The 21,857-nt window shown below is 39.2% G+C and overlaps 2 protein-coding genes across 2 annotated transcripts in view; one reads left to right on the forward strand and one right to left on the reverse strand.

The window, feature by feature from the left end:
* Positions 1–280: 280 nt before the first annotated feature.
* Positions 281–8,439, reverse strand: CHCHD5 (coiled-coil-helix-coiled-coil-helix domain containing 5). Its single transcript, XM_072399662.1, has 4 exons — positions 8,328–8,439; positions 3,923–4,063; positions 3,054–3,214; positions 281–1,822 (listed from the first exon to the last, which is right to left on the reverse strand). Coding segments are annotated over exons 1-3 (294 nt in total). The 5' UTR covers positions 8,330–8,439; the 3' UTR covers positions 281–1,822; positions 3,054–3,063.
* Positions 8,440–12,404: 3,965 nt separating this feature from the next.
* Positions 12,405–21,857, forward strand: part of ATP13A1 (ATPase 13A1) — a 26,090-nt gene continuing 16,637 nt past the window's right edge. Inside the window, exons 1-6 of the mRNA XM_072399663.1 lie at positions 12,405–12,727; positions 16,808–16,897; positions 18,363–18,553; positions 19,289–19,361; positions 19,994–20,149; positions 20,972–21,041. Of these exons, the coding sequence (XP_072255764.1) occupies positions 12,443–12,727; positions 16,808–16,897; positions 18,363–18,553; positions 19,289–19,361; positions 19,994–20,149; positions 20,972–21,041 (865 nt within the window). The 5' untranslated portion in view covers positions 12,405–12,442. The remainder of the gene's footprint in view (positions 12,728–16,807; positions 16,898–18,362; positions 18,554–19,288; positions 19,362–19,993; positions 20,150–20,971; positions 21,042–21,857) is intronic.

The raw sequence follows: 21,857 nt of genomic DNA on the forward strand, positions 1-21,857 counted from the left end.
TAACAGTGGCAGCTGCGGCAAACAAAAAAAAAAATTTAAAATTCAAGTGAAAGTACACCATGTCAGAAGTGAGAATACAGCACACTGCATCCTCATTTATCATGTTTATACACTTTAGAATTCTTTTTCATTTATTAAAAATTAAAGTGGATGCCCTTGTGTATATATGATAGATTAAAGTGTAGTCGCTATTTTCCCGGCTGTTTTTTTTTTTTTTTTTCAGATAAAGTTCAATCTATTCTAGCAAGGCTTGGAAATTACAAATATTCACACAGACCTATTCAGTTATAATTTTTATTGTTGTATTACTGGGATGTTAACAAAAAGTTGAATAAAAAAAATCTGGATCATTATGACCCACCAAATATTAATTAATTCAGCATTCAGTTTGAGAAGTGCCATTAGGAAAAGTGAGGTCAATAAAAATTGTAAAGTGAAGCCATCATTTCTGGTGGGGAAGTGGTCAGTGTGGTGTAAACCTACAAGTCTGGCTAGCTGTATTTGCAGCAGGGATTCATGGACATTGGTTTTGGAAGAATAAATATTCATAATTATAACATAAAGCATAACCTATGAATGCTGGTATATGAGGAAAATACTTTTTGCTGACAAGTGTTGGCCTCACATTTCTCTCCAGTAGCAAGATACATCCATCTGAATTTTCTGCCGATTCCAATTGGACACCAGCCAAATGCTGGTGTCTTGATATCCTGATGGAATTTTCACAATATAGAACTGTTACTGAAGTGTGATTTATGATGATCAAGGGTAATGTAACCCACAAGTCCCAATGCAACACTAACATGTCATTTCCGGGTAAAGTCAACCTTTAAATATCAGCTGTTTTGCAGTCATGAATATGTAAATCCTCCAAACTGCATTATAAAACTGACTCAAAGGACCCTTATAAAAGAGGGAATCAGACATTCCCTAAAACATTCCCTCGTGGGATTCAATTACTGGCATTGAAACACATGGACCTGGAAGACAAGGGAATGTTTGGGGGAATATCAGATTACTTGTTTTATAAATAGAGCTCAAAGAATTGAAAATCTATTTTCTTAATAAAAAATAGGTAACACATGAATACAAATAACAGCAACCAGATCCAAAAACCCACCAGCAATTATGTCTCATTACTCATGACATGACTGTTGAAAAGCTGGGTTACCTGCTTTTTGCAAATGAGCCTATCATAAATATAGTAAAATAGTTCAGGTAATTAACACTTTGAAAGAAGCCTGCAGATCAGCAGTTTGAACTCTCAGATTGCATACTTCTTTCAAGGGACCTTGTAATGATTGCAACTAGAGTCATCCATGCTTACAAGGGGGTTGTATTATTTTTCTAATGAAAGGTTCCCCTTAAAGTAGAAATGTGGCCAAACTATGGATATTCGTATGTTTACATATCCCTAAGCAGTAAATTCACTTATTACACAAAAGTGTCTTCACCAACCTCAGTAGTTGCAGGTACTATGGAGTATATCCTCCTCCAATTCTGAAGATGATCATTTAATCTCATATATTTGAATATAAAAGAATTTGAAAGGCCATAGCATAGCCACAGTTCTCAATTAAATAAACAACTGTCTGGAAATAAATCAGTGGTGTATAGTTTGTAAAGAAAAAATAGAGCACCATCTTTTGAAGACCAGAAAACAATTTAAAGTTCTTTTTTTGCTTTTCCCCAATTCAACAAAACTGTCATCAAGATGAATGTGAACATGATGACAGCTCTTTGCAATAACCATCTTCCATGATAGCAAATTCTGCATTGTGTTCTGGACAGTAGTCAGCAGTCTGGGTATCTAGTGAAAGTTCTGTGGAGATAGAAAGTGTTATTTTAACGATCAAATAAACAAAAAAAAACAGATTTCCAGAAAACGTGACAATGTATAGTTGGTAACTACAAAAGAGGTCTTACTATTGGATCATTAATGACCTTAATGGAACTGGAATTCTGAATTCATGTTAACAGGAAGAACCCTCACCGAGCCTGTTAAAGGTACCTTTTAGATTCCACATCTCATGGCCTAAGAATTAGTAAGTGTTTATTGGAAATAGATGAAAAAGGATAAAACCAGAGGCACCATATAGATATATTAGGTAACATCCCACTGCAAATCACAAAACATCTATTTAAATATTGTTATTAAACTTTACCAATAAAGCACAAGTATGTAACCCTCTTCTAATTCAACCATTGTTAGATTAAAAAAAGTACTGTAGTACAACTTTTTATATAATTTGTCCTGTTTATGACATTCAAATTGCATTTCTGACTCAAAGTAAAAAAGAAGCGAAGGTAATAGAAAAAAAAAATAGATAAAGGGGTATTTTTTTTTACAACACTGCAAAAAAGGATTATACAAAACTAAATAAAACAAATGAAATACATTTTACAAGGTTTAAAATAATAAACATAAAAAAAACAAAGAAAAGTGAGGGAAGAAGCTAATTAGGATGAATTAGGGATAACAATTTTTTAAGAGGTAAATAGCAAATGATGAAACTGTACACAGTTGGCTATTTTTAAAACAGGGAATCAGACATACCCTCAAACATTCCTTTGTGGGAATCCTCCAGGTCCATGTGTTTCAGGAACTGTTTGAAGGAATGTCTGACTCACTTTTTTATAAATAAAGCCCAGTATGTTTTTCTGCAATTAAAAACAAAGGCAGGTTTACCTAGCTTTAATTTGCAGATTAAGGTTCCACTAGAAAAGTGTTTGCACTTCTCTGAATCACTTCCCTGGATCATAGCAGTGTTACCACTCTGACATTTATAGGGCTGACATTTTCAGGAAAATTATTAGGTATTGCTAGTCAAGCTGCATAAGAGACTTTGTCAATGGGCTTTTGTTTGTTTCATACTCATGCATACCCATAAAAGCTTATGGGAAAGCCAAACCTTTCAATCAGGTCAGCTTGTTGTCCAATGTACCTGCCAATAAAGTCTGTATAAGTCTTGTATTTATTATGCAGTATAATAATTAATCATAAATGTTATCCACCACCCAGAATGATTTCCAGGTATGTGGTTGATTCTTACCTCTCCCATGCTATTCTGTCATCTTGACATTCTGTGCACATTGTAAGAACTCTGTGACATGTTTGGAGCAATTTTCCACCGCTGTCTGGTTCTGTTTCAGACACTGCTCAAAGGCTGTAAAGGGTTCTGCACATTGAGAACGGATCTTCTTTATGATTGGACTGGAAAACAAGGAATGAAAAAAATTACATCAAAAATGAAAAACATTGTTTGATATTGTTTTTTTTTTTATATTATTGTTCGACTCTTTTCTTTAATCAATGGCATATGTGGCCAAGAGATTGCATTTTTACAATGCAATACAAAAGCAAATATGATTTGGCACTATTGGATACTATAACTGCAATGTACAATATATATATAAAAAATAGTAAAAATGTAGCAATGGCTATGGACAATGATGGAGCAATACTGCCACCTAGAGACCTAATTTTGTAGAAAGGGCTGCAATTCACTGCATTATTGTACTGCAGGCTCAATTGCAATTCCAATCGCTCCCATTCAACCAAATAGGAGAGTTTGGGAATCATTTTGTGCATGTGTTTGCAGGTTCCTGGAAGCTATATGTCACTCCTGGATGTTCTGTTGCTTTTCCTACAATGTAATTGCCTCATGGAATCAGAAAATATTTTTTTCCCTTGGAGCAAATTGTACCAGGGTTTTTTTTGCCTTCATCTGGACCAACTATGTCCATAGGGTTTTATATCTGGGATATGTTTATTTCCCTAGTGGTTGGACTTGATGGACTTATATCTGTAACCACATCACAAGAGCAATGCAAACAAAAAACTGTATTAACCAATAAAAGAGGACTTACTTTTTATTTTTAAGTCCTATTGGAACACATAGGTAAAATGTCAGATACTCACTGTGATGATGTACACTGGGCCACCTTGACCTTCAATTCATGACAATCCTGCTGCCACGTCCCCGGTTTGCTTGTCACACACTGCCCATAGGCATCCAGCTCATTACGGCAGTATTTAGCTGTAACTTCCAAAGCAGCCTGCCTTTAAATGAGGAGAACATTGGAGGGTCAATCTATAGTAGAATTTCACATCAAGTTAACACATCTCTTCCGTTAACAGATCTATACTTATAATAAACTTAAAAAATTGCATCACCAATTACTTCATAAAGGTACCAATGTACAGCCTCTGAAGGTTTTAGTGGGTGGAAATTAAATTTGAAGAACACATAAAATCTCACTCAATACTTCATGTTAAATCCAGTGTGTGCACTATAACCTGTCACCTTTATGCTATAGCTAGCAAAGGTAATGTTTATAGAGCAGTGTTTTTTTAAACAAAATTTAGAAGAACCCCAGGGGTTCCTCCATAGACTGCTAGGGGTTCCTTAAACAATGAGCAATTTGTACTTCCCAGATCAGATTAACTGACATCAATAATGGTTTTGGATCTTTTTAGGAGTGACATTCTTCCCAATGGCCAGCAATGTAAGAAACATTCTTCCTACTGATTACCATGTCAATGTACTGTGGGCTGTGGATATACTAATAGGAGGTTTCCCAAGACCAAAAAGGTCTTCCAAAGGTTCCCCTATGTTAAAAAAAAAATGGTTGAGAAACACTGGTATAGACCAATCATAAAGAAGTCATTTTTTTGCCTTGCGTTTTTATTATTGAATGTGCTGAACAAAATAGCTTAACAATGTGAGCAGCAAGGACAGCCTTTCCTAAGACACTTCTACATATGAGGTCCTCATGGATAAAAGGTTCCTTTATACAATCTCTGCTCAGTTGTGCAAGAAGAACTGGCTGGATAGCTTAAAACCCAAACTACAACACCAGAATGAAATGAACTTGTTTAGTTCCATTAGAAAATCCAATGTAATACTCCCTGCAAAAGGAAATGGAGCATACTCACCATTCTGATAAGTCATGTTTTCTACTTTTCCTCCATTCCAGCACTACAACCCATGCCAGTCGCTTTAGCATTAACAGTTCCTAGGTGTGTTGGATGCCTTTGTTACCTAATTAGTACTAAAGGTTGCTTCCTACACCCTAGTACTATGGGTCTCAGCAGTAATGAGTGCTGATGATCGAGTCAAGCCAAAAAATGCAACGGGGGACACAGATATCCAACACTCTTAAAGTAGTAAACATTTGATTGGAACAGAGACAAGGCAGTAGACACAGGACTCCACAGAGGTGAGTTAGAGCCTTTTTTTTCAGGGAACCTTTCTTTTGCATTGAGGTATGGAATTGAAAGGGTCACTGTAGTTATTAACTTCCGGCAACAGGTAAAGCCATGCACACTGAACTAATAACCAAGAACATGTTGGAAAGTTGCCTATAATTACATTACCAGTCTTCACTGAGTTTTTTAAAACAGACAGCTATAGCAGGCTTCTCATGGGACCAATGAGTCAGGGCTGCTGCATCTTCTCGCATGATGTTGTGTATCATTGTGTGTGTGTGTGTGTGTGTATACAAAAGGCTGTAAGGGGCTGTCAGGGAGGGTAGACCTTTGAACATGCCAGCATTGTGTTTGCAGATTCATATTCTGGAGCTTTAAGGAGAAGAAGAAACCTTCAACTTTTCCTAGTTACCCTTTTACAAAGTCTACCCCTACCAATTTTTCAACTTGCCAATTTTGAAGCAGACATTATGATGCATATGGCCTGCTTTGTCCCAGGAGACAACACTTATGTTGAGCTATAAAAAATGCCAGTGTAAAAGTTGTGGTCCGCAGTTCTGGTCGGTGCACCCCCAAGCGGGGTCAGGAGAAGGACCCCGCTGGGGGGACGCACCGGCCAGAGGCGCAGACCACATCCCCAGTACAGTTCCCAGGCTCAGGGATGTGGGTGGGCCTGGACACAACCCGCCAACTCTCCCATTGTAGGCCCAGGTCTGTGATGGGAGAGTGGCCGGGGTTATGTCAAAATGACGTCACTCTGGGAGAGGTTTCTCCCCCTTTGAGTGACACCTGACTCCCTGCGCATGCGTGTTCGAAAGCCAGCGGTTTTAGTGCTCCGCGGGACCGATAAGGTTGGGGACCAATGGCCTAAGGTGTCGTTGCAGCTTGCATTGCCCTTGCATTTTCCCTATCATAGGACCTGATTTATTAAAGCTCTCCAAGGCTGGAGATGATACACTTTCATCAGTGAAGCTGGGTGATCCAGCAAACCTAAAATGGAAGTCATTTGCTAGCAATTTTTTTGAATCCTGGTCCAGATCCATTCCAAGTTTGTTGGATCACCTAGCTTTACTAATGAAAGTGTATCCTCTCCACCCTTGAAGAGCTTTAATAAATCAGGCCCTATGATAGGGAAAATGACCCATTGACTACTCATGCCATGTTCTGCAGTGTGTATCTGTGGGGAGGCCACCACCTTGGTAAAGACAGGGCTTTGCTTCTTTATGTCTGTGTCTCCAGCAAATAAACAGATAGATAAACAAGATAGTTACCTGAAGTATGTTGTACAGTCAAACAAATAAAAGCATGCAAAGGCTTCTTTGACAAAACAATGTATAAAATTCATAACAACCAACTAGTGTTCATCTTCCAGCAACTGATTTTAGAAAACAGACATTTGATCAGCTGGTATGGGTTACAGCACTTTCATGATACTCATGCTCTTTCTTTTGCACCACCCTACTAAATAATAATAAGGTATTAAAATAATATCGGTGTCCTTTTTAGAGAGATTTCTTCTAACTTTCTCTGTAGTCTCCAAGAAGATGAGGGAGACCTATGTTGCCTAACAGGAAACATCAAGAAAATACGGTTCTATATTGTCCCTAACCAAATGGGCAAGTTCACATTGGCAGTAAGAAAAAGACATTTTTTGCTTAAGTTCACATCAAGTGACTGTGTTGGTGTGTGGACGAGGATGAGCTGAAGTTTTCAGTGCATTCAGGTTACATATCAGGAAATTTTGATGCTACAGCACATTTCAACTTGTTGTAATGCACGCAAATGGAGGGTCCGTTACTCTAGCAGCACTTCCGCCATCTTGATTTTGCAAACTAAAAAATCACATTACTTACATCAGGTTGTATTGTGATGTAAAATTTTTGTGAGATTTTGAGTGTATTGGAAGCAGTGGTGATGTCACCTGCACTGCTAAGACTTGACATAAGTAATTTGATCATGTTTTGCCCAATCAAAGCAGCAGGGGTGATGGAAGAGATAGGACTTGATGTTCTCAATCATAATTTATATCTTACATAATTTTATGATAGGTACACAACTTAAAGCGTACCTAAACTCAACATTTTTACTTTACATAGAAGAGTAGACAACCCTTCTAAAAGGGGCATTTTTTCCACAAAGAGAAAGAGAATTTGATCTTACGCATGCGCAGTGAGATTGTCTCTCTTTTTTTCCCCCTTCACAGCGGCTACGTCACCCGAACTTGCACCTGCGCAGTGTGGGATCGGATGGCGTAGCAAGAAGACGGAGGAGAGGGTAGAAGGTGGCGGCGCCCAGTGCTTCCCCCACACCGAAATGAATAGGAATACTAGGGCGATGCAGGACCAGATCAGGGAAGCACCAGCGTAATCAAGTTATCTGCGGGATTTAAGGTAGGTGTGATTTTTAGTTTAGTTCAGCTTTTAAGTGTGTGCACTCTTATGAACCTACCTTTATTAGGGTTCAGTTGCAGGTCCCCTTTAAATCCCTGTACAGATGTCCTGTGAATGTCATAGGATTGTTGCTGAAAATGATTTTAGTGATTGTTTCCGGTAAAAGATGAATGAATGAGAGCTGTACACACAGCACCATGCCGTTCAATGAAGAAGGGAAGGGGGGAAAAAGAACTAACAACACCCCACTGTGCTGTCCTCCACTGAAATTCACAATGGTTGTTCCTGATGGTGGAATAATGAATGACGTCAAGGGACCACCGTACACATCAGATCAGTCATGGTCTTCTCAGGGAAGAATCATGTGACATCTGTACATAGCTTTAGATATTTTGATTTGAGTGCATGCTGGCGGTATTCAGAACAGGCAGCAATGGGCTGTGTTGGTCACATAAATGTCATGGTATAAACATCTCTGTACAATATATTGTCTGATACCCCATACAGGGGATGAATTAATTGATTGCAGTTCTGCTTGACATATGTGAGTCTATAAAAGTCTGTGCACCATTCATAGATCATAATGACAAATCGAGAAACAGATCACTCTTAGGAAACATTGTAGCAGATTAGAATATTTCATTGTAACTTGGAGGGTTTGTAAAGGAAAAAGGTCTAAATTGTTGCCAATATACAAATAGAAACACCAGCAACATTTTACTTACATGTTCACTGACACCAGCTCACCCTTGAAGGCTTCACATGGTCACACATTACTTCCTGTATGGGGGATGTGAGCGCTGTGATTGGCAGAACAAGAACTAGAAGGAGGAGGAGGAAGGGGGGGGGCTTCTGATTAACCTGTGTGTGGCTGAAACAAAGTCTCATCTGCATAGTATTATTATTATTATTATTATTATTATTATTATTATTATTATTAATAATATTAACAACAGCACCAACATATTACGCAGTGCTGTACATTACATAGGGGTTGCAGATGACAGACAGATACAGACAGTGACACAGGAGGAGGAGAAGACCCTGCCCCGAAGAGCTTACAATCTAGGAGGTAAAAAGCTATGTACACAGAGGAACGTTCATTTTTGTCTAAGGCGAGAATCCGACATAAGAACGGCATTCATCTATAGGGAACAATTGCTATACAAGTTAAGGGAGGAAAGCACAGCGGGGGGCCGCTTACTCATTCTTCCCCCTCCCCCCTCCACAGAACAGAATGGCGCTGTATGTACGACACTCGCTCATTCATTCGTCTCTGTCACTAGAAATCATCATGAAAGATCTTTACAGTGACGAAAATTGCACATGTGTACACAGCCAAAATATACAGAGGATGAATATATCTATGTTAATGGCAAATATTATATTAGTATTACGGGCTTGCTGGTTATCAAAAGAATAACATTTACAGTTTCATCACACTTATATTTAGGGATCTGTTTATGAAGCAGTGAATATGACAATCACTGAAACATTCCCTGGTAGAGAGTCTTGTGTTTCAATTATTATTTATAATATTATTGAACATTATTTTTATAGCAACAACATAATACACAGCGCTGTACAATAAATAGGTGTTGCAGATGACAGACAGCGTTCACCAAAGAGTTTCGTTCATGGATCCATCCTGAGCGATTCATCAACGATCTATAGGGAACAACCAACAACAAGTCAAGGGAGGAGAGCACAGTGGGGTGCTGTGTGCTCAGTCTTCCCCCTCCCCTCTCCATAGACTAGAACGGTGCTGTGTATGACACTCGCTCATTCATTTGTCACTCTCTGTCACTAGAAATCATCATGAAAGATCTTTACAGTGATTAAAATTGCACATTGCGACAACTGACTTCCTTACACATAACCTAATCACACACACAGCTACAAGACTTTTCTAGAGCTGCCCCAATTCTTTGGAATGGTTCTCTTCATCCTATTCGGCTTGTTCCTATTTTCTGCTCATTTAAAAGAGCTCCCAAAACCCATGTTTTCAAACTTGCCTACCTGTCTTCTTCGGTCTCATAAAACCCTCACTACTTCCCACCACTACAGATCTCCTCGCCTATTATGTGCTAATTCCCCCACCTACTAGATTGTAAGCTCTTCTGGGCAGGGTCCTCTCCTCCTGTATCACTGTCTGTATTAGTCTGTCATTTGCAACCCCTATTTATTGTACAGGGCTGTGTAATATGTTGGCGCTATATAAATCCTGTGTATTATTAATAATAATAATAATAATATTAATAGAGGATGAATATCTCTATGTTAATGGCTAGGAATAAATTAGTATTACGGGATTGCTGGTTATCAATAGAATAACATCCACAGTCTCATCACATTTATATTCAGAGATCCATTTATAAAGCAGTGAATATGACAATTACTGAAACATTCCTTGTTGGAGAATCATCTAGGTTTTTCTGTTTCAATTAATCTTACTAACATTATTAATAATATTTACATATCAACAACATATTACGCAGCGCTGTACAATAAATAGGGTTGCAGATAACAGACAGATACAAACAGTGACACAGGAGGAGGAAAGGACCCTAAACAGAAGAGCTTACAATCCAAGAGGTTGCCATGACAGTATTTAATTCTCCACTAGGGAATGTTTGAGAGAATGTCAGATTCACTGCTTTATAATTGGACCCCAAAGTGTTTTTGGAATGGAGTTTATATAAACCATTTCAGCTTCTGTTTGTCTGGAAACAATATTATTCAATTAAATCATTGGACAAAGAAAAAAATGACTTTTGATTTGTTTAAAATAAATAATGTTAATACAGGAAATAAATGAGCAAATGAAAATAATATTAGTCATAAAAAAAAGCTATGGGAACAAGAAAAAACTTTATTACAACTAAAATGGTCAACAACCTTTTTATGTAACATAAACAATCATTTTTTTAACCCTTTAGTTTTATACCAAAGCCCCTTCTCCTCTGACTTTACTGCCATGGCACGCATTTTAGGAGGCTTCTGGATGCTCCTTCTCTGACTTGTGCAGAAGATGTTTTTTCCTGTAATGGGAAAAAAATGCCAATCTCACACATTTTTTTCTATTTAGAGCAACGTGCATCACCCAATCTTGCGCCTGATCAGTGCGAGATCGGGTGACGTAGCCAGAAGAAGAAAGAAGACGGCACTGCCTGGCGCTTTCCCTGTGCCAGAACGAAGGCGGATTCCAGGACCGCGCAGGTCCCAAACAAGGACATCGCCAGAGAAATCAGGGGCTCTGCAGAACTAAAGGTGATTTTTTTGTTTAGTTCCTTCTTACTAAAAAAAAAAGTATTAAAATAAATAAAAATGTTTTCATTATATAAAATGGTTATCCCCCTTTTATTTCATACAAATGTCTTTTAACGAATGGGTTCAGTGAAACATTCCCTGGTGGAGAATCATTTCCTGCCATTCAAACACATGGACATGGAAGATTGTCCACCAGGGATTGTTTTAGTGAATGTTAGACTCACTGGATTATTATCTGACCCCTAAGTGAATTAAGGATTAATTAGGAGTGTAGGTAGCACAGCAGAGGTCCGGGATTGGTTCAGGTATATTTGTATTTTAGTCAGTGTGGGACACATAAAACAGTCCCCTTCCTTTTGTAACCTCCATTGAATAGCATTGGTGGGATTTGTATTTTGCAGAATGAGATTGTTTTCTGTGTTCAGCTCACAAGAAGACGCAACATTTCCATGATGATCAACAGGTGTTTCCTGCTGAAAATGGATTTAACCTAAAAAATGTTATATTGTTACATTTATGTTCTTAGGTTTTAGTTTTCCCTAAGGATCTGGAGTTTGCTATTTCTCAGGATTCAGTGCTTGTTATCTGTCTGTCATGCTCCTGTGACTTCCATGTACTCACATTGACCTGGAAGGAGCACATGGCAAAGTGAAATAAAGCCTACAACCCTGGCCTGTGTGCTTGTTCTTTTTAGCAGCTTTGGATCAGAGGGATGACAGGCAAGAATGTGGAGTTTTTAATAAAAGCCATCTCTCTATGTTCCTCTGGGCTCAGGTTTTCTGTACAAAGGTGACCTGTCATTCTCTCTTTGTAGAAGGGGCCATGACAGTAACCACAGCCAGTACAAGGGGCAGCCAAGGTGCCCTGCACCCACCATGAACTATTTCTGCAGCATAGATTGCAGGTCATACCCTGTATATACCCCTTTACTACCTAAATATCCAAAGCTAACCCCCACCCCCCCCCCCCGTTCTGCCCACCCTCTATAGCAGCTTTCTTAACTTTTTAAAGCGTACCTAAACTCTTTTTTTTTTTTTTTTTTTAAATGCAACACCCTTTTTAAAAAAAAGGTGCAGCACCGCCCCCTAATTTTCTATTGCCTAGGCGTTCGACAATAAATGGGAGCGCAAAGCCTCCCGGGATACCTACGTCACGCATCCCGGGAGGCTTTGCACGGTACATTAGTGTGATGGTCAGGAGGATGAATGCCTCTTCTATTGCCGGTCAGTGGGAAGAATGTCACCCTTACAGATAGCCAAATAGATCATTGGTGTCAGGTAAACTGACCCAGGAGTCACAAATTGCTCCAGGAACCCCTAGCAACCTCTACAGGGAACTTGGTTTTGAAATACTGCCATGGCACCCCATGCTATTCTAGGACACTATGCATATGCCACCAGAGGAGAGACCATGCAGCAGATCATGTGACGTCAAACCTGAGTCACATGACTACAATACGTCCAAGGGCAGCGACGTCACACCCGACCTCACATCGCAGACAGTGCCGGGCGGAAGCGGATATTGCAAGAGCCGGCGCTGACGCAGGCGGAAGTGTCAAAGAAAGAGGGGAATGGCGGCGGCGGTGACAGCTGGTGTCAACGGTGTGCCGGCACAGGACGAGCTGGTCCGCTCGGTCACCCTGTACCGCCGCCGGCCCCGGCTGCTGAGAGGCACGGTGCTGCCTTTCTCCATCCTCTATCCGACTTGGCTGTATCTGTGGGTGGTGGTGTACGGAGTGAATGAATACCCCGAGGCCGGACTCATCTGCCTGGCGGCTCTGGGGGTCCTACATGTCCTTACAGTGCTGTCCGGGCTCTGGTCTGTGCATCTGCACTGCGCACTCTCCTGCTCTAAGGTTAGTACAGGTGGGAGGGTCACGTGACTGCGATCCCTTGCGCGAGGGTATCCGCGGTGGTGATGATGTACCTGGGGGGCGGGGACAGATCCTGGTAACATAGCAACAGTTGTCAGGGGATCCAGCTCACTTACCCATGCATGTTGTTTATCTTATGGTTCCTATTACCAGAAATTCATATCAGTGCCACTCATATTATCTTAGCTGCTAGCAGGCATCTAGTTCTGCAGAGTGAACTTATTATATTGCTGGGCCTATTCTATATATCATATGTAAATTACTCATTTACATTATTAGGCCTTAGGCGGAGTGCCTCTTTAAAGAACCTGTTACAATGACAGATTAGTGAATTATTCCAGGGCCTCCAGAATTTGTAAGTTGGTTGGCAAATGTCCGGCTTGAGCACCAAAGACGGGGCTCTTGCACCTCAGTTGTGAATGGCGAGCCTTCTGATTGATTGGAGAAGCTCATTCATTGCTAGTTCCAGGGCAATGATTGAAAATATAGAAGCCAGTCGACTGGCATTTTGTGGATCTTATCTGCAATGGCGGCTTCTGCAGTTTAATTTCTTATAATAAAGCGACCTGTGAATTGTAGCTGGAAAGGAGAATACGGGTAATTGTAGCAGATTAACATGACCCTGGTTTCTGTTAGCGGATAATAATGGCATGGGGACCGGCAGGAGGAAGCACAGGCTGTAGCTGGGGAGCAGCAGAAATATACTCGCCCTTCATTTACAGCCCATTCTTACAACGCCATGCTGTCCTATCTGAGATCCAGAAATTGTGATTGCTGGGTACCCAATGCCCTTTCTGCTCCCAGTCCCCGCTATAACTCAGTGGTGGCCCCATGGACTGAATTAGCAACAGTCAGTTCCATGGTGGAAAATAAAACGGGAAGTAAAGAGCATATGAGTCGGAAGCCCAGAGATAACTGTACTGCTGCACTCCAGCTTTCTGAAAGTCTGTAACTGGGGAAGGACAGCATGAAGATTTGTGAAATGGCTAACATCCTCCTTGCCATATATAAATAACAGCAAGGGGAAGTTAACTATTTACTCCTTATATGTATTATTTAGAGAGAGAGAGAACAAATACAAAAACAAGAACCATGGGGTTTGGGGTCCTGAAATACTCAAAAAGTGAATGTGTGCCATGAATTGATATAGTGCTAACATATTCTGTAGGGTAGTACAGCCTGTAGTCCTATCACTGGCCCTCAGCTTGTGATTTAAAATCCTTGCCTTAGTCTAAGCAGGGTTCTCCCCAGGCCCTTTTAGCTGGGCGCACCACCCAGCACTTTTTAGCACCCACCCGGCTGTTTTTGGGTGGTTACCAGAGAGTTTGGTCACAATACAGGGGCTGCCACCCACCTAAAATTTCTTCCCACCCGGCTTAAAAAAAATTCTGGGTTGAGCACTGCAGCCTAATACTAGGGGGGAAGCTAGTTAACCCATCAGTATGTTTTTGGAATGTGGGAGGAAACTAGAGAAAACCCATGCAAGCATAAGAACATACATACTCCATGCAGACGGCATCCTGGCAGACACTAATCTCCTTGGTTTGCTTTTAATTTCAATCATTTATTCTTTCCGCAGATTCACTTTAATAGTTTTACATTTGGATATATAGTGGTCACCTTTCAGTGAGAATTACCTCTCGGATTACTCCATCAGTGAGATTTACCTTTAATATTTGGCATTTTTGAGTTCCCTTTTTGAGGTCAAAATTTGTTTTTGTTTTTTTTGATACACTGAAAAGCCAACCAGCAGAGTCTGAGACCTAGAAATCTTTCTTTTCACATAGTCTCCGAATTTTTTTTCAATACAAGTAATATTTTCTGACTGCCCTGTAAGATTTAGAAATTGAGGAGTATGAACAACCTGCCCGCCCAGTAAACATTTATGGACCTGCACCATGTCCCAAGCTGTTGTTGGGTCTCTCAGGCCCGTGGAAAGCTTTCTAGTATCCATAATTAAAGTCTATATTGCTCATTTATTTCTAGCCAGGGCCACTGAATGTGATGTGTTCAGGTGTGGTGTGTGTGTGTGTGTGTGTGTGTGTGTATGTATATATATATACACACACACACACACACACACACACACACACACACACACACACACATACATACCATGTTCCCCCCAGAAAGTTATGCTTGGTGGGTAGAACCTGTTGGCGGATGGCAGCCCCTGTACTGTGAACCAACTTTTCAGTAGCTACCCAAAAGCCGGGTGATAACTGAATAGTGCCGGGTGGTGCGCCCGATTAAAAGGGCCTGGGGAGAACACTGTGTGTGTGTGTGTGTGTGTGTGTGTGTGTATATATACACACACATACACACCATGTACATTTTTTCTAGCTCACACTATACATCTGCCTCTGGCAAGTTATGGCTGCTCTTTAAAGTCACTTTACTGGAATGCATGTGACAGCAGAGAGATTCTGCATACATGTGTAGCTATTATATATGTGCACACTGAGTACACAAGTTTTGTCTTGAACCTGAATCTTGTCTCGCCCAGGTATTGGAGCCGGTAGCAATTTATTGGCCTAGTTGGCCGTTTTAATTATGCATCCTGACTTTCAACATACATTTGTAAATGTAACCTAAACCACACACTGTCACACTGTGTGGCTGCCAATAAAGTAATTCTTGGGTCTAATTCATTCAGCTTCCTGTTTTCCTAACTCAAAATGTCGTCTTTTGTGAGAGCTTTTTTTTTTTTCTGACCCAAGCAAGCTGCTATTTTTTTTTCCTGTAGCAGCCTGCAAACTTGTACATTTTTCTATGATTGATTAACCAACGAATCCTTATTATCCAAATTATTTGGTTTCATTCTTTTACTAAAGTTTATTCGTAGGTAAAAATTTTGCATAACATTTAAGATATATAACCAAAGTTCCCAGTCTGTTCTTCTGCTTTCGCCATTGATATTCGGAATGGTCTGGCAGCTTCCTGACGGATTTGTTGTATTGTTCAGTAAACCATTGGTGAATCCAGCTGTAGGAGAATATTTTAGTGATCTTGTAATTCTAATTTCTTTTGGGATACTTACGGAGGTGTTCATATATTTTTCTTGTCAGCTTATGTGTTCACTTGTTCCCACTTAAAATATTTAGTTTTTGGATGCAGTAGAACTTGGAATGTTTATAAATTATAATGTAACCTAAAAAAAAAGACTTTAAAATGAAAAGAGCTGCCATTTATATTCGCTGACATATGTCTGTCATATGCTGTCGTGTTGTTCCAGCAGATTTGGTTGAAGAGTTATGCCTATGTTTCTGTGTTCTGTCAGTATTCCGGGCACTTCACCAGCTGCATACTTTCTATATACAGAATGCTGTGCTGAAACTTAAACACCTGGCTAAATTTATTTTCAAGGGTTTATCTAGTGTGTTGAAATAGATAATCTTTTTATTTTAAATGCTCATTTCAACTTGGACATGAACCCAATCACAAAAATCTCTATTAAACTGTAAAATGTTAATTTAGAAGTTGTTTACCGATCTTATTAGATATATAAATTTCATTAACCCTGCAGCAACTAGTACCTTGTTTAGGTAGCTTCTGTTATACGCCACAACTGTTATGCTCCTGCTTTGGCACCGGGTCACATTCACCCCAATGTAGAGCCTATTATTAGCTGTACACACATCACGGAGGCATGGTCCACCAGTATAGCTATTAAGAAGTCTGTCCTTGGCAATTATGTGTAGCTGACATTGAAGCCATTGCATATAGATAGCAAGTGGCTGAGATTTAACAAGAGGTTGGCTGTTGTGAGATGCAAAAATGATAAAAAGAATAAAATTGTATTTTATAGAAATAAAGCATGGCATATATTTACCAAATGAATGGCTTGTTAGTGTTAGAGCTACTTTACATTGTTACCTTTGGACCAATAATACGGTTGTAACACTAGTCCAGAGGTTTAGGGAACATTTCTGTATATATGGGGGGGGGTACAAGAAAGTTGCCTAATTAATACTGGTATCTGTCAACTGACTTTAGTAAAATATGCTCTTGGTACAATGGAATGACAGATTTATTGTTAACAATGTTTATATCTCTCTACAGGACCCAAACCCAAAGACTGCAACGTTTGCAAAGGTTGTACCGACTCCCAACAACGGATCTGCTGAGCTAGTGCCATTACTCAGAGAGAAGGTGAGGCCACATTAATTGCCCTCAGCTATAATCAAAATAAAATTTGTAGTGGGTATGTTTAGGGTAAACATCAACTCTTATCATTGATATACCGCTTGAGTTGGGTAAATAAAATCACAGACTTTTTTACTAGGAGTGTCAGTTGAAGCTGGTTCTGCCAGTGTCAGTGTTTTCACAATACACAGAGGAGCTTATCAATGTAAAATATCTTTAAATACTTTTTGTGACCTCTCAAACCAACAAATTATGGATTTTGAAGTAAATAACCCTGAAGGCAGAGCAGGACCTTCAAAGTTGGTGGATTTATGCAGCCCGATGCACAGAACTGTTTTTACCTAGATCATTAGATGATAAAACTGACCTCTACCAGACTGATCAAAATGACTGCATCTGAATCCTCCCACTCGAACATGTTTTACCTAACTAATGTATTTAGTTGTAGAGTTAGGGAGTCTGTTTACCTCTGACCAGTTTGTAGAACTTTTATTGAGCTTTAAAACATCACTATACCTTGTATATACTTGTCTGTCCCCCTTCCATTGCGGGTGCCTCCATCTTCTTTTCTTCCTCGCTACGATCTTCGGTTATCTTATTTATCCCGGTTGGGACTTCAAAACTCTTTCGCAGTTCATTCATTCAATCCCAGGATCTGCAGGAGAAGCTGGCATATGCCGAGAGTCCCAGCATCAAAACTGAGCTGCACGTGCTAGGGTAAGGCAGGTGGGTAAAACGGCTTATTGCAGTAGGGACAATAAAAAGGGATCCCTTCTGCAATAAAGCCTTGCCTGATCCCAATGTTTGAAAGTGGAACTTTAGTTCAACTTTAAAGCATATTCAGGAAGAACAACAACTGTTTGTTTTGCTCTTCTAGCTATAGTAAATTGAAAAGATACTAATGTTCAGTGTGCAGGAAGCACAAACATGCATAGGCTGATTGCTCAGCAAGAAAATGTTAGATATGATATGATAAATGCATTAGCAGTACAATATACATATGCATAAGTCAGTAGTCATATATTCCCAAGATAGTGTTTGTGTACAGACTGTCTGAATTTGGGGAAGTGCTGTGAGTGGCAAACTCAAATGTCCAAAGGGCAAGAGAATAATGCTAGAAAAAGTTTAATTGTTTGGTATTCAATCAGTATAAAAGTATATCATTCTAATCTGTTGTCTGCTTCTTAATGACACATTGGATGAACACAAGCCTCACCTTCAGTACTCGCTGTACTTGAGAAGCTTTCCATCTCATTGCATTTTAGGCTGGCTATGGGTGCAGTTCTCTTGTTTAATGGCCCATAGCGGCTGATTTGTCTTGTGCAGTCTCTGAAGCCTTCATGTCATAATGATCATTTTGAGCAGTTTTATTTTTGATTGACAACCCCACAGATCATTCATTTCATATAATATTGCCTTTGTTCCTCTATTTAGACATTGGGGCATTCATTTGTCTGTTTTGTGTCTCCAGAATGAAGATGGAAAGGAGACTCTGTCATTTGAATTCCAAAAAATCAAGTATACCTATGATGCTGAAGAAAGGAAAGTATTCTTTCCTGTTGTGTTTCCAGTGGAGCACCCCCTGTCCTATTACCAGAGTTCTAAAGGATACCTAGAAGAAGCTGACATCAAAGCTGCTGAAAAAAAATATGGAATCAACAAGTAAGGACCACCTTGGTATTTTGATTTGTTTATTGTACATTATGCTTAATAAAGGACAGCAGCCAGAGATCGATTCCCCTTCCTGTCCTCACCCTGTGAAGCTGAAATATGTTGGGGTATCAATCCTAATTTAATCCAGAGCTTGACCACATACATATTTCAGTGTTGATTTGTGTTATCTACAGAGTGCAAACCCTAATGGTGTTCGTGTCACATGGCATTCCTGTCCTAAAATGTTTATAGAATATTGCAGATCTGTCATGCCACTTCTATGTCCTAATGCAAGTTAAGTGTTAATCATTGACGTACAGCAGGTTGCAGTTGTAGTATAAATGTCTGTAACATTTAAACTACCATATTTTATGATGAAAAAAAATCATTCATGTCAAATCATTATGTCATTTGAAGTGTCTTTAAAAAAAAAAATAAAAAAGGTCCTTAACAAAAAAGGAGATTTCAATACCTGGATTAGTCCATTTTAAACAGTTTCTAAAAAGGATTCACCTAGCAACTTGCGGTCATGAGCATTTGATTTTCATTTAGGGATATATTTTCTCAGAGGGGGCAGAGACCACAATGAAAACTTGGCAGGTAGTATGTGGCCAACTTGTAGTTAAAAAAAAAAAATAGATTTTTGCTTTTACAAATACCTGAACTTTTAGCTCCAAATAAAACATTTAGTTCAGCAGATGTTGTTCTGCCAGCCTGAAACATTTTTATTGTTTCTGTCCTTAGAGCAGAGATGGTTGTTCCTGATTTTCTACATCTGTTTAAAGAGAGAGCCATTGCACCCTTCTTTGTGTTTCAGGTAAGTGTCTACATATCTGACAATTAGGTTATTGTATTTTTAAAAAAATTGCCTTGTAAGATTTATACATCGTTACATAGTTTGGTTGAAAAAAAAAAGACCAAGTTCAACAACTAGTAAGAAAAATAAATAAATAATAACAAACTTAAGTTATAGAAATGTAGTAAGGACTTCCATTATATAGCTTGTTATCCTCTGTAAATACAAATGGTTCTTTTAATCCCAAACTCCCAAATATAATTTATAAATAGGATAAAACATAGGTATCCCAACACTGAACATTGGGGAATACCACTAGCAACCTTAGACCATCAAGCACTATAATGAGAAATTGTAGTGGGAAAACATTTTTTTTTTTTTCAAATATGTTTGAAGTATAAAATGTAAGTCTACATCACAAGGAGTCTATTCTCCCAATAGCATTTACAGCAACAAAAGTAAATAATAAACTGTAAATAAATAGGTGACATTACCCTTACGTCTCAGTTAATAATAACTAAAAGGTGGTTATTTTTCTTTTACTTGGGTCAAATTCTCTTTTTATTAATGTTAAGGTAATTGTATGCTTTATAAAATATAGAAGTTATTTGAATGTTGAAGAGTTTGTGTTCTCATTGTGTGTTTCTTTTCAGGTGTTTTGTGTGGGCCTGTGGTGCCTAGATGAATATTGGTACTACAGCGTGTTCACCCTTTTTATGTTGGTGGCATTTGAGGCCTCTCTAGTTCAGCAACAGATGAGAAACCTGTCAGAGATCAGGAAGATGGGGAACAAGCCTTATATGATTCAGGTGAGAAGTGGACTGGCATATTTCCAGTCTTATAGTATTTGTATTCTCCTTGTTTTAACTTCTACCTAACTAACTTAAATTAGCCAAGTGCCTGTGTGTGTAGCCAACCTATCACTCCTCAAAATGCCCAGTGTTACCTGTTGTAGGGGCTCAGAGAGAGAAATAAAAGTCATCACCCTGTCATATTTCATATCTGATAGTTGTCAAATGTAATCTGTGCATGGTCCTGAGCACTGTTTCAAGGAAGTAGTTTACATGTTCCTCTATACCAGGAAGCAGTGGGCATTTTGTATTAGTGGCCCAAAAAGGTGCTGCAGGGTGAGCACTGGAGAAATCAGAGGTGGTCTTTGAACAAGCTGTTTATATGCCCTTATTAAGGAGGTGACTGTGTAGCTTTGATGTGAACCAGTAAACCATTAATTTGCCCATAGGGAACAGGCCAACCCGATGTGAACCAGTAAATCATTAATTTGCCTATGAGGAATAAACCAACCCGAAGGACCATTACTCTCCTAAACTCCAGCAATTCAATGTCTACAAGCTCTGACATCTTCCTTTCCATCATCTGCTATAATTATTTTAGTCCCTTGAACTTTATGGGTGTAGTCAGCGCTAGGCCACGGTTTCATTGTGAAACTCTAGATTTACATAACTTTAAGATGGGGAGGAAGGTCATGGCATGGTTAAACATATTTAATTTTGAACAATTTTATTTCAGCTTGCTAATAAAGAGCTTGTGGTGTTTTCATAATTATGTAAATTCTTAACTGTCCCAATTTTGTTAATAATGCTTCATGTTCAACGTGTTCATCTGTTTCTAAGGTGTACAGAAATCGGAAATGGCGGCCAGTCTCCAGTGATGAAATTATCCCAGGAGACATAGTGTCTATAGGTAAGCTTTCATACACATAGGGGAGAATTGGCAGTAACTGTGTGTACTGATGTGTGACTTTTTATTTAAAAAGATATAGAACAGTACCACCCTCCTAGAATTTTATTGGCCAGACGTGTAGGGGATCTTGGAAGCCATCAAACTTTGTGGGTGCATCAACTTGCTACCTGCAAATCAATTGACAATAATTGGGCCTGCATACGTTTTTGAAGCCATAGTGTTGGTTCACCTACTCGTCTCTTCTGGCCTTGTAGCTAAACAATTTGAGAGAGAGTTTGAGCAGAATCAAACAGTCAGTGTTTATATGTGAAAATTATATAGGGGGCACAACACTGTTTTTTTGCTTCAGCAAAGAGTAAGGGTGGGAAATTTAAGGCCTGTTTGTGGCCTGGCGATTTTAGAGTCAGCTTTTTTGTGTGGCTATTAAAGGAATTCACAGGAAACTATCCTTTCCTAATACAGTCCTTGATTATTTCTGCAGCAACCTGTCCCAATAGTTTGCTGGAAAGTGCAAGAGGTTCCACTCAGCTTTTTCTACAGACCTGGCAAGCACATGTGTACTGAAGTTGAGTACAATGTTCCCCTTTCCATTTACAAAATGTATACATTAGAGTCTCTTGTTTGCTGAGGAGTTGTCATTGTTTGGATAGTTTCTAGCCATGTACCATGTGACATTGAGGCCCCCTGTGTTATTAAAGTGTACCTAAACTCAGAAATTTCACTTTACATAAAAGGGTAGACAACCGTTTTATGTTAAGTAAAAATTCAGTTTTTTTTGTTTTGTTTTTTTTAAGTGCAACACCCTTTTTTAATAAA

Source organism: Pyxicephalus adspersus, chromosome 2 (genome assembly GCF_032062135.1).
Source record: "Pyxicephalus adspersus chromosome 2, UCB_Pads_2.0, whole genome shotgun sequence".
Taxonomy (NCBI): domain Eukaryota; kingdom Metazoa; phylum Chordata; class Amphibia; order Anura; family Pyxicephalidae; genus Pyxicephalus; species Pyxicephalus adspersus.